Source organism: Chelonia mydas, chromosome 5 (genome assembly GCF_015237465.2).
Source record: "Chelonia mydas isolate rCheMyd1 chromosome 5, rCheMyd1.pri.v2, whole genome shotgun sequence".
Classification (NCBI taxonomy): Eukaryota; Metazoa; Chordata; order Testudines; family Cheloniidae; genus Chelonia; species Chelonia mydas.
In genome coordinates, this window is record NC_051245.2 from 27129273 (window position 1) to 27147509 (window position 18237).

At 36.5% G+C, this 18237-nt stretch overlaps 1 protein-coding gene across 3 annotated transcripts in view; it reads right to left on the minus strand.

The window, feature by feature from the left end:
- Positions 1 to 9942: 9942 nt before the first annotated feature.
- The window catches only part of FYB1 (FYN binding protein 1), a 116515-nt gene continuing 108220 nt past the window's right edge, over positions 9943 to 18237 (minus strand). For all 3 annotated transcript variants that reach the window (XM_027828068.3, XM_027828067.3, XM_043546944.1), the window contains 3 exons: positions 12046 to 12079; positions 10783 to 10814; positions 9943 to 10652 (listed from right to left, as the gene is read on the minus strand). In XM_027828068.3, the coding sequence (XP_027683869.2) occupies positions 10630 to 10652; positions 10783 to 10814; positions 12046 to 12079 (89 nt within the window). In that variant the 3' untranslated portion in view covers positions 9943 to 10629. The remainder of the gene's footprint in view (positions 10653 to 10782; positions 10815 to 12045; positions 12080 to 18237) is intronic.

Consider the following 18237-nt stretch of genomic DNA (forward strand, 5'->3'; position numbering starts at 1 on the left):
ACCCTTAGTCCCTCTTGAGTGCACCCCTGAGAGAACTGGGTTACAACACCTCACTATAGATAGAATGATACAGTACAACCACTCTTAAACTTGCTCTCTTGGCTGCAGCCCCTTGGTTTCCAAACCATATTGGTTTCCAACCAACATAGTCCCAGCTTGATTTTAGCACCTGTTTTCCTCCAGAAGCCTGTGGCAGTATAACTTTGCAGCTACAAAGAAATAGCATCTTCAAAACAACGCATTGCTTATTCATTCCTCAAAGCTATAAAACACATAGAGCAAAAGGTAAAACCAATAAAAGGCCCACACATATGGGTCTTTTTTATATCTTTGATCCTAGGTTCAGTCTTAGGAAGGGGGTAATCCATTCTAGCCTGGATGGAGCCAAACAAGGGATATTCCTCCTTAGTTCCCCCCTTCTTTGTTTCCTCAAGGAGCTTTATCTTTGCCATTATCTTGTTAGGACTATCAAGTGATTAAAAAAATTAATCCCGATTAATTGCACTGCTAAACAATAATAGAATACCATTTATTTAAATATTTTTGGATGTTTTTACATTTTCAAATATGTTGATTTCAATTACAACACAGAATACAAAGTGTACAGTGCTCACTTTATGTTTATTTTTATTACAAATATTTGCACGGTAAAAAACAAAAAAAAAATATTTTTCAATTCACCTAATATAAGTACTACAGTGCAATCTCTTTATCATGAAAGTTGAACTTTCAAAGGTAGAATTAAGTATAAAAAATAACTGCATTCAAAAATATCCACTCAGTCCTACTTCAGCCAGTCACTCAGACAAACAAGTTTAGTTACAATTTGCAGGCGATAATGTTGCCTGCTTCTTCTTTACAATGCCATCTAAAAGTGAGAAAAGACGTTCGCATGGCACTGTTTGTTGCCGGCATTGCAAGATGCGCTATGCAGATGCGCTAAAGATTCATATGTCCCTTCAGGCTTCAACTATCATTCCTGAGGACATGCATCCATGCTAATGACGGGTTCTGCTTGATAACGACCCAAAGCAGAGCGACCCGAAACATGTTCATTTTCATCATCAGAGTCAGATGCCACCAGCAGAAGGCAGATTTTCTTTTTTGGTGGTTCGGGTTCTGTAGTTTCTGCATCTGAGTATTGCTCTTTTAAGACTTCTGAAAGCATGCTTCACACCTTGTCCCTCTCAGATTTTGGACAACACTTCAGATTCTTAAATCTTGAATGGAGAGTGCTGTCACTATTTTTAGAAATCTCACATTGGTACCTTCTTTGCGTTTTGTCTAATCTGCTGTGAAAGTATTCTTAAAACGAACATGTGCTGGGTCATTATCCAAAACTGCTATAACATGAAATATATGGCAGAATGTGGGTAAAATAGAGCAGGAGACATACAATTCTCCCCCAAAGAGTTCAGTCACACATTTTATTAACTTTTTTTTTTTAATGAGCATCATCGGCATGGAAGCATGACCTGTGGAATGGTGATCGAAGCAGGAAGGGGCATACAAATGTTTAGCATATCAGGCACGTAAATACCTTGCAATGCCGGCTACAAAAGTGCCATGTGAACACCTGTTCTCACTTTCAGGTGACACTCTAAATAAGAAGCGGGCAGCATTATCTCCCATAAATGTAAACAAACTTGTTTGTCTTAGTGATTGACTGAACAAGAAGTAGGACTGAGTGGACTTGTAGGCTCTAAAGTTTTACATTGTTTTGTTTTTGAGTACAGTTATGCAACAAAAAAATCTACATTTGTAAGTTACACTTTCACTATAAAGAGATTGTACTACAGTACTTGTTTGAGGTGAACTGAAAAATACTATTTCTTTTGTTTATAGTTTTACAGTGCAAATATTTGTAATAAAAATAATAATATAAAGTGAGCTCTGTACACTTTGTATTCTGTGTTGTAATAGAAATCAATATATTTGAAAATGTAGTAAAACATCTGAAAATATTTAATAAATTTCAATTGGTGTTCTATTGTTTAACTGTGCAATTAATTTTTTTAAGTTTCAGAGTAACAGCCGTGTTAGTCTGTATTCGTAAAAAGAAAAGGAGTACTTGTGGCACCTTAGAGACTAACCAGTTTATTTGAGCATGAGCTTTCGTGAGCTACAGCTCACTTCATGCATCCGATGCAGTGAGCTGTAGCTCACGAAAGCTCATGCTCAAATAAACTGGTTAGTCTCTAAGGTGCCACAAGTACTCCTTTTAATTTTTTTAAGTTAATCGCATGAGTTAACTGCGATTAATTGACAGCCCTAGTTCTTGTGGTTTCCCCTTTTATCCTCCTTTGATTTAACTGGTGGCCTACAGGCAAATTAATATCAAACAGATAACCTGAGGGGTATATGCTATTTATAAAAAATACTACACATAACTCCCTCACTCTCCAAATATGGTAATTTCTATTTCCATATCCAGCCAATCCTGAAAATGGCATAAAAGAGTGCAGTTATGATAATGGTTTCATGATATGGAATTGTGTTCACTAGGAAATGTACCAGGATTAATTCATTTCACACAAGCCACTAAAATGCCATGTAATGGCATTTAGTCACTACTAACCTCTCGTCTGTATTTAAACCCAGGTGTGCTGAAACTCGGGGTGCTAGGGATTGGTAACAACCAAATACAAGGTTTTTGCTTTCAGCACTCCCATTATAAAAATTGTTCTAGCACCGCTGTTTGAACCTGTGAGCTACAAATTATAAACTATTAATCCCATTACCAGTGCCGTACAGACACTTACTGTGTTAAAAAGAACTCCACCACTATTCTCCCCAAAAATAGGGCTAGTAACAAAAGAGTAAGTTTTTAATTGTCAGATAATGTTTTGCTTTGCTGTTGCAGAACAAGTCAGTCAGCCAGTGGAGGGAACACAGTTTAACCAATGAACTCCATCCCACCGCTCTTCTAACAAAAACAGAAATTACCTATGATGATGACACACAAAGCAGTGTCATAACCAATGGGAGCCATATTTATTTCCACTCCATCGAAGACAAGGGGAAAACCAATGTTTGCAATTTAAAAAAAAGGTTGAGGTTTTATTTTTAAGCTTCAATTATTACAAAAAGAGTAAATAATGAAAAATACAGTAGCTTTAACTTGCACTTGGATATTTGCCACGTGTCCACAGAAGCATGCTGCAGAATGAGTCTGCTTCCCAATCCAGTGACTTGTGAAACTCATGCACTGGAAAGAGCTGCCTTCTCAGGATTCGGAACAGCACAACTTGGATCCTTCTGTACTGCCCACTCTCCTCTTGTTTAACAGGTAATGCAGAAGAAAAAATGATGACATTGATCTGAGAGGTCATGTGTATGAGAAAGCTTTACCTGTTAAACAAGTATAATTATACCAATATAAAAAGAAAAGGAGTACTTGTGGCACCTTAGAGACTAACAAATTTATTTGCGTATAAGCTTTCATGAGCTACAGCTCACTTCACTGGATGCACGTGCATCCGATGAAGTGAGCTGTAGCTCACGAAAGCTTATGTTCAAATAAATTTGTTAGTCTCTAAGGTGCCACAAGTACTTCTTTTCTTTTTGCGGATACAGACTAACACGGTTGCTACTCTAAAACCTATACCAAAATAGTTAAACTGCTATCGTTATACAGGTGTAACGCTCCATGTGGACACTCTTATTCCAGAATAAGATTGGTGCTTTTTTTTTTGTTTAGTTTAAAACCCTTTCAAAGAGACATGCCTCAGATTCAGCAAAACAGCATGACCTAATTGGATGTGATACCAACGCAGCACTATAAAAGTTTGTCATTCTTTAAAATAGGAACAATATACAGTCCTAACTGATTGCAACCAGGTAAAATATGCTGTATGTCTAGTTATGGAAAAAAAATAATTTAAAAAATGCACATAACCATGCAGTATAAAATATAAAAACTCTGACAGCTTAAAGCTTTTCAAGTGACACAACAGGTCTTGCTAACTTATATATACTATGTGGTTTGGTTAACTCTTGCTTAATACAATCATGCATTTATGGGTCTATTTATGTAAAGTTATTCATGGCATTGTGCATCACATAAGCTCTGAAAAGCTGCAGATATTGACTCTGCCTGTTCTTGACATATTAATAATGGAAATTTGCTCTGAGGCAAAAGACTTTAAGAAACAAAACTATTATATAGCTCGAGATTTAAAGTGTTGCCACAGAGAGGAGGATGTATATAAATGAGGCTCTTCACCAACCCCCAAATTGGAAATCACCTGATTCAAAACTTTAGTGACTGCAGAGACAATTTTCTTTTAAATTTTGAGTCTGTTCTTCTGAAAGTGGCAGTCACATCTGCAGAAGCCTTTGACTATGTGCTTGGGTAGTGACTGGAAAAATGCTAACAACATATTTATACCAATATTCTTTTACATTCATATAACTGTATGAAAATGGATGAACTCCCTGAGAATGCTTACTGGACTCAATGTGCAGCATGAGAACTGGCTACCTTCATACAGTCAGTATGAAATGGCTTATTGTGACCATCCATTCTAGTAATGAAAGGGGTAGAAAAAAGGGATGGGATGCAAAAGAAAACAACTGATACTTTTTATTGTTTTCCAGCTGGCCCCAGTGAGACATGTGGTTATGGCTTTCTTACACCTTACAGCCTCCCTGTTTGAACTCTGAAGGAAGTTCCCCGGGTGATAGTGAGAGAAGGAAAGTGCATTTGGCCTAATTTCAGATTCTATTGGATAAGTGGAATGAAACTCAAAATACCAGAATCATAGTCCTCTTTAGTGGTTGCTGAATCACTGAGCCTCTGCTACTGTCACCCACTGAGTTAAGAATCTTGCACAAAAAGAGTCTTTAAACAGCAGAGCCATAAAAAAAATATGAACGTGCGGGGGCCAGGGACACAGGAGCAGGTGAGCAGTGAAGAGGGATCAAGAAAACAAGGGACAACGAAGCAGAAGAGCAGGGGACAGAGCATCCTGGTCAAAGAATCAGGGGACAGTGGAACAATTAATAGTGATAGAAATTTAGGAGAGCAGGACAGGATAGGGACAGGGAGAGGAATAGGACAGAGAAGCCGACAGCATGGGGCAGCGCTCCTGGCAGGGAAAGGAGTATGGTGCCAAAGAGATAGCACTTCTTCAAATCAACACAGAGACAGGAGACTGCAAAAGGCTTGGAAATAGTGTCCAGAGTAGAAGAGCGAGCTGGGGAGAGTGCCCAAAGTGCCTGGAGAGCTGGCAGAACAGGGAACTAGGGAATGTGGCCCTTCCATCCGTCAGGAGGAAAAGGAGACAGGACTCTCAGTTTGTGTGTGTGCACATTTTGGAAACAGTTCCCACCTAAAATGCATGCGTATAAATGGGAGAAGCAGGGAGCTTTTCCTGCTACGAGTTTGAAAATCAGAAGTCAGGCCAAAAACGGATTAGAAAAAAAAGCCAGGTTTAATGGTTGTTGGGTTTTTTTATTGCCTCATAATGCTTGTGCTTACCGAGCTGGCAATATTGCTGCTCTCAGGCTGCTGCTTTATCTAAAGGACATTGTAAATGTCCTATTCAAATAGCAGCAAAATCCTGAAAAACAAACAAACCCTATGTTGATATCAGGACCCGGGGAATGTAGATAATACAATTTTAGAATTTTCCCCTATTTTTTTGCTGCATTCTACAATATTCTGTAAATTCTAAGGTTTTGTTTAAATACAGTTGTCTTATAAGGTTGCAGCCACCCAAGCATAAACAGATATACTGTGCAACTGGTTTGCATAAAACTGACCCCAATTCAGTGAAATACTTAAGCATGTGTTTACCTTATATTTAACATTGAAGTCATTTGGACACCCAAAATTAGTGAACACTTTTGACAATCTTGGCCTTCCTCTGTTGATACCTCTTTTCCTCATCTCAGAAATAGGAATTATAATATTTTCCTATCTCACAAGGGAATTGTGAAGATAAGTTAATTAATATTCATGAGTATCTCAGATTTTATTGTGATGAGAGCCATAAAGAAACCCAGAGGAAAGAAATAATTCTGTATTCAGTGCAGAGTTTGGAAAGTGTACTGTAAAAGATTCAGGGGCCACTAACTGAATGATGAGGATTGAACAGTTCCCTTAGTTTCACCTTATGCACTGAATGAGGCAGGGATTCTGTGGAAAAAAATAGTATGTCATGTAATGCACAATTAAAGACAATAAGATACATATCCACAAGAGGGCAGAATTAAAGGTTGCACAGACAAGCTGTCATAAATATAAAGGGAAGGGTAAACACCTTTAAATCCCTCCTGGCCAGAAGAAAAACCCTTTCACCTGTAAAGGGTTAAGAAGCTAGGATAACCTCGCTGGCACCTGACCGAAATGACCAATGAGGAGACAAGATACTTTCAAAGCTGGAAGGTGGGGGGGGGGGGGGGAGACACAAAAGGTTCTCTCTGTCTGTGTGGTTTTTTGCCAGGACCAGAGCAGGGAGGCAGGTCAGAACTCCTGTAAAGGGCTAATAAGCAATCTAGTTAGATATGTGTTAGATTCTGTTTTGTTTAAATGGCTGATAAAATAAGTTGTGCTGAATGGAATGTATATTCCTGTTTTTGTGTCTTTTTGTAACTTAAGGTTTTGCCTAGAGGGATTCTCTATGTTTTGAATCTGATTACCCTGTAAGGTATTTACCATCCTGATTTTACAGAGGTGATTCTTTTACTTTTTCATCAATTAAAATTCTTCTAAGAACCTGATTGCTTTTTCATTGTTCTTAAGATCCAAGGGTTTGGGTCTGTGTTCACCTATGCAAATTGGTGAGGATTTTTATCAAGCGTTCCCCAGGAAAGGGAGTGTAGGGTTTGGGAGGATTTTGGGGGGAAAGACGTTTCCAAGTGGGCTCTTTACCTGTTATATATTTGTTAGATGCTTGGTGGTGACAGCAATAAAGTCCAGGGGCAAAAGGTAAAATAGTTTGTACCTTGGGGAAGTTTTAATCCAAGCTGGTAAAAATAAGCTTAGGGGTTTTTTCATGCAGGTCCCCACATCTGTACCCTAAAGTTCAGAGTGGGGAAGGAACCTTGACACAAGCTGAATTCTGGCATTTCCTAACTTTAATGATTTTCTTGTAAGGCACAGTTTTTATGGTATAAATTGGAGCTATGATGTACATGTATTAGCGGTTGGATTAGGTTACTATAGAAAGGCCACACCCTTCTCCTGGCCCAATCAGCTCCTTCAGAATCTAAATTTTCATTTACATTTTTTTTTAAGTTTGTACCTTTGATTGCAAATATATCCATCTGAACATGAACAGACACAGTGCTCAAGTGTGCAGACAAACAGACTGAAGCTATAGCTCCCAAGAGTAAATTTGCCCCACCTCCACCAAAGGCCCTAAAAGCACTAGGATCTATGGGATTGGTGGTGGGAAGGGTAGTGCAATAGGACTCCCCAGAGAGATGTGGTTTATTAATATAGTGTGGGGAGTAGCCAGAGGAGCTGCAGTTATATGGATTAAAAAATAACCCTCCGTTCAGGAATGCACAGAGAATCAATTGCTACTGTACAATCCATAGCCTGTAGCAAAAGCAGAGAAATGGCTCCAAAACCACTGAGTTGGAAGGAGAGTTCCTTTTCTCTCAGCACTCCTTGATACTCAGCCCTTTTCCCTGGACATGGCACAGGCAGCAACATCTGCTCCTAAGACAGATGCAAGCAAACTGATCCTATTTGACACAACCCGTTTTTTTTTTTAAAGCTGACGTTTAATTACCTGCTTTTTAATGTCAACTTTGTTAACTGTTTCATTGTTGAATACTTTAGCAGACATATCCAGCTACTCCAGGATTGTAGATGGAGTTTGGGATTATGAGGGTAGGAATGTTAGCAGACTACCAGCAACTTTCGCCTTCCCTTGGGAAGTTTTAAAGATGGCAGAATAGACTACATAAGAGAAAAGACCAAGATACAGTCTTTATTATGCTGTTCCATACTTCGTGTTTTTCAATAATATAGGCATAGACTTTTCTATCTGAAAGTTTTCCTGCTTACATTTCACATTTTAAAAAGTTATTACTAACAAAGTAATGTCACATCTGTAGTAGTACGCTGTCACATCAAGTGTAACATTGACTTACATATTGTTTGCTGCTCAGTGACAATTTTGGCAGAATGCAGTGCACCCACATTTCTCACTGGAAGTGCACACTTTCATTTAGAGAAAGAAAAAAGATTGGTTCCAGAGAATGGCACTGGTAAAATAAAAATAAGTTACTCCAGTGATTTGCTAGTATATTATGACACTTTTAATCAGTCTGAACGGGCCATGTTACGTTATGATTTATAAAGTTGTGTACTATCTATGTCTGTTATATTATGGTTATGAGAGATCACATGATTATTTGGAAACTGGAAGAAATATTCAAAATGTATTGCTAAAAGCCTCACTACTCACAAATTCACATCTGTACAGGGGGACAACAAGAGGCCCATGTACCACTCAAGTCCTAATTAAGCCCTTGTACTTGTCCTCTGCACAGGGGTAAATTGTACACAATGATTGGGGTCTGATTCCATTCTCACTGAAGTCATGTCATTGACTGTAAAAGGAACAAGACTGGACATTTACATAGGAAATCAACACAAATCTTTTTGTCAGTAATTAAAGGTGGCTAGGTATGAAAATATTTTTCCACTAGCTGGCAGGTAGCCCTATATTGCAGTGTCTGAATTCCAGCTGAGCCTTCTGTCACATCCCTATTTTGATACGCTGTCGTCAGTGCCTTTGAAAAATAAAACAGATTGCAGCTGCTAAATAGTTTAAAACATTCATGGTACTTAAGAGAGGCCAGATTTCAAATTTGGATGCTAACAGTGGTGCTTAAATGCCTAAAATAGGTATTTGTGTGCCTATGTGCTGATGTGAACATTCAGATGCAGAACTGGAGGCTCTAATTCAGTGCAAAACTTCAAAACTGGCTCCAGATTATAAAAACCTGTGATTTTAAAATATTATTTAGACTATGGTTTACAGGTGGTTATGTGATGTTAAATCATGTTTGCTACTAAACATCGTAAAAAATGTGTTCTATTTCATTTTATACTTGATATCCTTCTATGCCGTGACTACAGAGGAGATTAGGGACAATAACTGCTGTAGCTATCCTAGTGCAAGCCCTAGGGTGAAATCCTGGCTCTACTGAAATCAGTGGCAAAACTCCCACTGAGCCAAGATTTCACTCTGGTGTATGCAGGCTTAACTGCTGTAAGCAGTAACTTTTACTTACTTTGGTTTCAAGCTTGGGTAAGACTATTGCAAGTCATAGTTTATAGCAGTTTTGCCTGTCTTCATCCGGGCTTTGCACTAATCCTACTACACTGGTGTTAGCTGGTTACTGATGGCCAAAATTCCCAATGTAGACAAGACCTGAGAAGCTACAAATAAAATCTCATTTTCTAAACATTTTGTTCTTCTGTGTTTGGGATTCATTGTTAATATTATTGTATTTTCAATGGACCCGATACGAATAAGTGCAAAGTAATATTAATCATTTATTACATAACTTATTTTACTATAAAGGCTTGCTTATTTGTATAATAGCATCATCAATGAAGCTGGCAGTTTTAGAAATAGGTTTTGTTAGTTAAGTTGCGTCCTTCCTTTAACTGACTCTAGTATAAGAAAGCAATATTTAAAAGAAAAATCTCAGCATCAGAATGTTGCAATTTGAGACTATGTATATATATTAAATCGAGAGGCTATTTCCCACCAGATTATACAATTATAAGAAGTAGATTTTCATGCCTAAACTAGAGTAATGACTTGGCAAATTCCCTTTAAACTAAACAGAGAGTAAAGCCTTAGGATAAACATCCTGAAAATCTGCTGAATAACAAACAATGTGCTATATAGTTAAGGAGAGCCTTCCATGGCTAGTATCTCAGAGTTCTGTACATAAAACACACAAAAAAACCGGATAAATTATGTTTATTATTGTGTAATTATTATGTATTCAAAAATAACATATGAAACATTTAATGATTATTTTAGAGAACTACAGTCTGTTACTGGTACAGTATAAACTTTAGCAGTGGAGGCACATGGCCATGTTTATCACATTAATCCTGACTATTAAAATTGGAATATTGAGTCAATGATATATTGGCTTCTCTGCCACCCACTTCTATTTTCTGCTTTCACAACAATGATGCCTATCATTGGTGGTTACATTTCTTTTCATGATGCTGTCCTCCACGACGTGGGCAGTCCATGCCACCAGGGCCTACTGGCCCACATATCCTTTGTAGCCGTGAATTGGCATCTCTGGGTGAAGTTGCCTGATGAATTATTTTTATATGGACCAGTTGACTGTGGCAGAGGCAGAAAGGACGCATTTGATGAAAATTTTAATTTCAGTTCAGATTACCCAAATTTTAGTTGTGCTGATACATGACAAAGAGGAAATACCATTCAAAGCAATAAATCCAAAAGATCTAACGTTCGACATAGATTAACCAAAACTTGGTACATGTAGAAGGGTAATCACTGATGATAGCCATAACTTGTGACTAATCAGCTTTGGTGATGTTTTATGCTAATTGGAAATCCAGAGGAGATAGTACCCCCAATGAAGTTCACACTTTAACAATATTCAAGATTAATCATTATCATAGATGCAACCTGAATGGGAAAGAAAATGCAAAAATATTAGTATTGTATAATAATTTAGTACTAACATAGATTTAAAAGTGATTTATTTCAGTTACATTACATGTAACAATTACTATATTGTTTGAAATGTGCAACATACCATCAGCAATATCATCGTAGATATCTCCATCACTGTAAATTTAGAAAGAGAAAAATATATTTGATCTTAAAAAAACCTCACATAGTATATATTATCATTTGCAAGTAGATACAAAATCAGGTAGCATGGTCTAGACACATATCAAGTAATTAAACACGGTTAAGGAAATACCATATTTATATACAGACTTCAGATATTTCTATATTTGGAAGGAACATTCTGAAATCAAGACAGGTGGAGAGGACAACATGCTCAAGGAACTTGAAAGTAAAGAATAGACATGGATAACATTATTTTGGAAATGGCATTTTTAAAAACAATGTAAGAAAAATGATGACTAAAAAAATCATCATTTTTGTGAGTACTTTTACAAAATGTTCATTTAAAATGAAATGGTCATTGATTTTCATTTTTATTTTTTTAACCAATAAATGAAAACAGTAGTAGAGGGAATCATCATATCCTTAAACTTTCTCAAAAGATGCTCAGCAATATAATAATGGGACTGGAGAAAGTAAATGCTAGACAACACATTCAGCTATTGTCCGTCTACAAATAGTACATGCTCTCCAAAGAGTATATTTTCAAAACAAGTTATTTACTTATGCACTTATTTATGTAATTGAATAGTCCCATTGTTTTTAATGGGACAACTCATATGTTTAAAGTTAAGTGCATGTATAAAGTGTGTGCAGGGTTGAGGCCTAAATCTGTCATCTAATTTGGTGTTTAAGGGCCTGATCCAAACCCTACTGAAGTCAATGGAAAGACTCCCATTTACTTTTATGGGCTTTGGATCAGGCCCTAAATGCTGAAGCCAGTGCACCTAGACTGAGTATTGGAAGCATAAATACTGAGCCAAATTCTGCTTTGGATTACACCTGTGCAGCCCCACTGGAATGACACAGGAGAAAATTAGAGGAGAAATTGGTCTAATATATTTAAACATTTGAAATTGCCATCATTTTAAGTAATGTGCAGTTAAATAATGGTTATTATAATATTCAAATTATGGATTAAGGCATGTGTTTTGTATAATTTTTCAATGCTGAGTCCCGAATTTTTCAATGCTCAGTCAATAATACAGGAGTGGTTCCACAGATAATTTCAAACACAAATGTGGGAAGGTTAAACTTCATAACCAATTTAGCAATAAACTCATACAATAAAATATTTTATTTTCACTTTTAGTTGCACAATGAGTAGTTAACAGCAAAACTGAATATTTTATGACAAGTTTCCAGAAGATCATTTTGTACTTACTTCTCCATTAAACTGCTTCTCAGGACATAGCCATCTGTAAAATTAAATATACATATATATATATATTTAATTTCAATTTACATTATATTTCTTGTGTTCCCAGAGAAAGCCATTTGAAATGCATAGCGCATTTTTTAATACATAAAATAAAAATATATATACCTACGGTACAGTAGAAAGGAAGAGGTGGTAATCACAGAGAATTTACACACATGATACTGAAATGAATTTAAAGTGATTAATTCATCCTTAATTATTATTGTTAAGAGAAGTAGCAGTAGAAGTAGTAATATTATGGTAGCACCTACAGGTCCCAATCAGAGATCAGGGATCCATTGTGCTAGACACCACACGTGCACATAAGCAGTAATTTTTCATGTCATTGTAATGAATTTCCATTGCTCAGACACCTAGTGCTATGGAGAACAGAGGGGAATTCAAGATGTACAGGATCAGATTTTATTTTTTATTTTAATTTCTTTGTTTCACATATCTGCTAAGTAACCATGTTAGATTGCACAAGTTTTAACAGAATTTACAAAATGTGTCGTGTAGCCAAATAACATCTTCTCTTACCAGATGTTTCAAAAAGACTGAACACCTGCCGCCCTGGCTGCAAAACTACCCATTAATCCACAAAAGGTGACTCAGACTCATCAGGAGGTACACTTCGAGTCAGAGGGTGACCCCCATACTCCCACTCACAAGAGTAGCCTCATTAAAGTAATTTAATGGTGTTTAACAGGAGCTTACCTAATAATTAAGCGATATCTGTTCAGAACAGTGTAAAACTACATGATTAAATGAGACACCTTTTCTTGATTGGTCCAATAACCTGAATTTAGTCTCAGTATTCATTAATTTTTATAGGGCTGTCAAGCAATTAAATTAGTCGTGATTAATCCTGCAGTTAACCAATAATAGAATACCATTTATTTAAATATTTTTGGATATCTTCTACATTTTCAAATATATTGATTTCAATTACAACACAGAATACAAAGTGTACAGTGCTCACTTTATATTTATTTTTGATTACAAATATTTGCACTGTAAAAAACAAAAGAAATAGTATTTTTCAGTTCTCCTAATACAAGTACTGTAGTGCAATCTCTTTATCATGAAAGTTGAACTTACAAATGTAGAATTATGTATAAAAAATAACTGCATTCAAAAATAAAACATTGTAAACGTTAGAGCCTACACGTCCACTCAGTCCTATTTCTTGTTCAGCCAATCGCTCAGACAAAAAAGTTTGTTTATATTTGCAGGAGATAATGCTACCTGCTTCTTGTTTACAATGTCTCCTGAAAGTGAGGACACCTTTGTAGCTGGTGTCGCAAGATATTTACATGCCAGATGTTCTAAAGTTTCCTATGTCCCTTCATGCTTCATCCATCATTCCAGAGGACGTGTCCATGCTGATGATGGATTCTGCTCGATAATGATCCAAAGCAGTGTGGACTAACTCATGTTCATTTTCATCATCTAAGTCAGATGCCACCAGCAGAAAGTTGATTTTCTTTTTCGATGATTCAAGTTCTGTAGCTTCTGCATCGGAGTGTTGCTCTTTTAATACTTGTGAAAGCATACTCCATAACTCGTCCCTCTCAGATTTTGGCAGGCACTTCAGATTCTTAAACCTTGGTTGAGTGCTATCTTTAGATATTTCACATCAGTACCTTTTTTGTGTTTTGTCAAATCTACAGTGAAAGTGTTCTTAAAACGAACAACACATGATGGGTTATCATCCGAGACTGCTATATCATGATATATATGGCAGAGCTGGAGACATACAATTCTTCCCAATGAGTTCGGTCACAAATTTAATTAATGCATTATTTTTTTAACAAGTGTCATCAGCACGGAAGCATGTCCTCTGGAATGGTGGCCGAAACATGAAGGGGCATACAAATGTTTAGCATATCTGGCACGTAAATACCTTGTAATGCCAGCTACAAAAGTGCCATGCGAATGCCTGTTTTCACTTTCAGGTGACATTGTAAAATAAGAAGCGGGCAGCATTTTCTCCCATAAATGTAAACAAACTTGTTTGTCTTAGTGATTGGCTGAACAAGAATTAGGACTGTGTGGACTTGCAGGCTTTAAAGTTTTACATTGTTTTGTTTTTGAGCGCAGTTATCTAACAAAAAAAATCTACATTGGTAAGTTGCACTTTCATGATAAAGAAATTTCACTACAGTACTTGTGTGAGGTGAATTGAAAAATACTATTTCTTTTGTTTACCATTTTACACTGCAAAAATTTGTAATAAAAAAATTGTTATTGAAATCAATATATTTGAAAATGCAGAAAAACATCCAAAATATTTAATAAATTTCAATTGGTATTCTATTGTTTAACAGTGCGATTAAAACTATGATTAATTGCAATTAATTTTTTTCGACATCCCTAATCAACAATGCTAATTTTTTATTTTCAAAGTATTGTTAAGACAAATTGGTTTTTATCTATACGTACAGAGAGATGGACACACTCATATTGTGGTGAATGATAACAGAAATTACTGGGACTGCCATACCGGACCAGAAAATAAAAATGGCACTTTTAAAAATGTATTTGTTAGGCCTAAGTAACAGAAATGTAGCTTGTTCCTGGGACAGAAATATTCTTGGAGTTGTGTGGAAAAGTTAATTTATTGGGTGACTATAATTGAACTTTGTTAATAGACAAGATTAATAAAAAAACTCAAAATATAATATAAAAGAAACTGAGAAGAGCTCCTCATCAATGAATAAAAATAACATTTTCTTCTATTATTGCTGGATCAGGAGACAACTACACACAGGATATTTTAATCCCTTTGAAAAAAGTGTCTTGTTGACTTTGGAAAAAGATACCTGATATTCTAATTCTTATATAATGGCAATCCCTATAGTATCTGACCACTATTGGACGATCAGTTATGAAGGAGAAATTTCCAAGATTCCCAATTCATTACAGTCCTTGGGGAGAGTCACTACATAATTATTTTGTCTAATTTGGTTTAGATTACCCTTAAACTACAGTATCTGATGACTCAAACCCAATTACAAGAGATGTCACCTTGAGTGCATACAAGACACAAGCAGGCAAACTCATTTCAAAACTTGTGCAGATGGCAGATTATATGGATCCCTAAAGTACACAGAATTTTAGTGTAAAGTTTTAGAACTCTTATAATAACATAAAATCTAGCAGAAGTGTCACTGTGCCTTTAAATTAATACCAAACATAAGCCTTCTCTGCATATACTACTGTTGATCTACAAATAGGTAGTTCTTGTTATAGGTTTTCTCTTCTGCAGCAACTCACAAACAATGGTATCAAAGAGTTGCTAGTGTTACTGGAGAAACTCTCTTTCCTCCATTTTGTATGACTAATCTCTATTCTGAATAAGCAGGAGTCACTCCACTTTAAAATGGAAGCTGCAGATCATGAGCATGCATGGTATAAAAACCAGCTAAGTAGGTCAAATTTGGACCATGCCCAGTTAATGCAGAATAAAATGAGGTATGGTCACAAAGTAAATGTCCTAGAATATGAGCAATGGGGTCAGATGAGGCAATCATGGTTCTGAAACAGAAACAACGTGAGTGAGCAGGTGCAGAATGAGATACAGTAATGTATGGCGATACGCATGTAGAGCCCGAAGATGAGGTAATGTGTGTTAGTAAGTATGTTCAATAGGGGTTAAGAATAGCATTACAAAAAAACCTCTGATAAAACAGTATATAAGGCAGGAAGTTAAGACACTTGACAGAGAACAAGATTGGAGAGCAGGCAAAGAGGTCAGTCGGGAGCCAGTGAGAAGAGCTGCTGGAAAGGAGCAAGAAGAAAGATCCAAGGGCTTACCGAGCAAACAGAAAAGTTGTTGAGGAGATCGAAGAGTTCCAGAGAGAGAGGGTTTAGAATCCCGAGAAGAACGCTGCTAAGAAAAGCTACTTCAGCAGCAAGTAGCAGCAACATTAGTGACAATGCAGTGGAATCACCAGACAGTAAGCTTGTTAATTTTAACTATAGTTTAGCATAAGTATAGTATACTTAATATGAGTGAATGTGTGAATGAATGGTTGTTAATTATAATTTTCTTATGTAAACTCAAAAGACAAGATAAGAATTGTCAATGATCTATTGCAGACTGATCACCTGTAATAGAGTGCATCATGTAGAATCATTTAAACTGTATGCTATTGTGGTTTAAATGCTCTTTAATTTGCAATAAGGGATTTGTATCTTATTTACGACTTTAGATTACATTGTACTTAAATTAATAAAAAGATACTTTGTTTTGGAAAATATGCAACTTGTGTCAATCACTTTAGCGGAAGGTTACATCCGTGTCCCTCAAGTGTTTCCTTAGCTACCCTGGAGACCCATACCCCAGGAAGAGCAGATTAAGGGGGCAATAGGCAGGTTATTCTAGGGGCACCCAAAAGCCTAATTTTTGGGGTAACACTAGCAATAGAGATTGATACCACCATTTTGGGAGTTGCTGGCAGAAGAGAGAACCTATAACAAGATCTAACTGTATGCAGATCAACAATAGTACATGGAGAGAAGGCAAAAGTTTGGTACTAATTTAAAGGTACCTTTTTAGGGAGACTGCATCTTGGGAACCCATTGCTCAAGTGAACCCAAATTTGAACCACTAACCCCACCTTGCACCTCCATGAGTGCAATCCAAGTAAGCAAGTGGATTTTAGAGCACTTAGAATAGTCATTCTTTAAATATTAAGTGAGTCTCCATCTTAACTATAGCAGAGCTGTCATTTTGCTATAGTGAAGAAATTTTGTCAATGCAAAATCAAATCATTGAGAACCATATACACCTAAAGATATTGTTGAACTAGGAAGAGAGACACTCAATGGAAAAATCTTTTAAAAGTAATTAGCCAATTAGATTATGAAATAACAGAGAATTAGTATTTTCGGAGAAGCTCTAAATTGTGATGAGGTGGCCATGAGAGTAAAGAAACATTCAGCAATATTGTATCCATAGTCTGAAACCTCTCAATCAGGGATGTCAACTACCCACTGTCTGGTAAGGATCCGGCCCCCCTGATGTATTTGTCTGGCCAACAAGTCATATTCAGATTCTGCAGAATTACAGCTTCTATTAAAGAAGGAAGTTTGAAGCTTTCATTGTTGTAAAGAAAACCTTCCAAATGTGAACCAAGTGTAGCTGACAGGGTGATGTCTGTCTGAGTCTGCAGACAACCTGAGAGAATAGCTCTGAGTGGTGCATACTCCTCAAGCTGTATTCTACCCTTGATTTTTGTGCAAACCACCCATTGACATCAGTGGGAGCCCTGCAGTGGAATGAAGGAAACATGTAGTCTTAAATGTATACCTTAATTAAAATGGAATTCAGCACGTTCTGCTGAACAAGTTTGGCACTGCTATGTTAGATACTCCCCCACCCCTTATTTTTCAATTACAACTCAAATAGCAAATATTACAAAGGCAACAATTGAAGACCTGATCTTACTGCTCTCCTGGGGCCTTTGAAACCAGAGTTCCTGTAATTCATTTCATGTTAGCATGCTTCCCTCTTAAATTAGGGAAAAATCACCAATTACCATAATTCCCAAGGGGAAATGAGCTTCTCTCTGGCATATACCACTCTGCTTTCCTGTCTCATGTTACTGTAATGTAAATTTTCCAATTAGCAGACTTAGTAGAACAAATTATTGATTTTTCTGTGTCACAGCCACAATACATAAATCACATAAAATTGTTTAGAGAGAATTTATATCTAGGGTCAGAGTTGAAAATTCCTTTAAAGATAATCTACATTAATTTAATATAATAAAGTAATTATTTGGATGCTATTCAGATTTCTGAGATCTGCTTTAGCCTCAATTTCTTACTGTTAATAGTTAAATTAACACAATCACGTTTAAAAATAATCTTCTTTAATTAAATAATTATGTCCAAAGTTAACAGCTACAGGTTAGTGACACTGTTCTAAACTAATTACCAAATGACAAAAAGAAAACGAGTACTTGTGGTACCTCAGAGACTAAGCAATTTATTTGAGCATAAGCTTTCGTGAGCTACAGCTCACTTCATCGGATGCATACTGTGGAAACTGCAGAAGACATTATATACACAGAGACCATGAAACAATATCTCTGTGTATATAATGTCTTCTGCAGTTTCCACAGTATGCATCCGATGAAGTGAGCT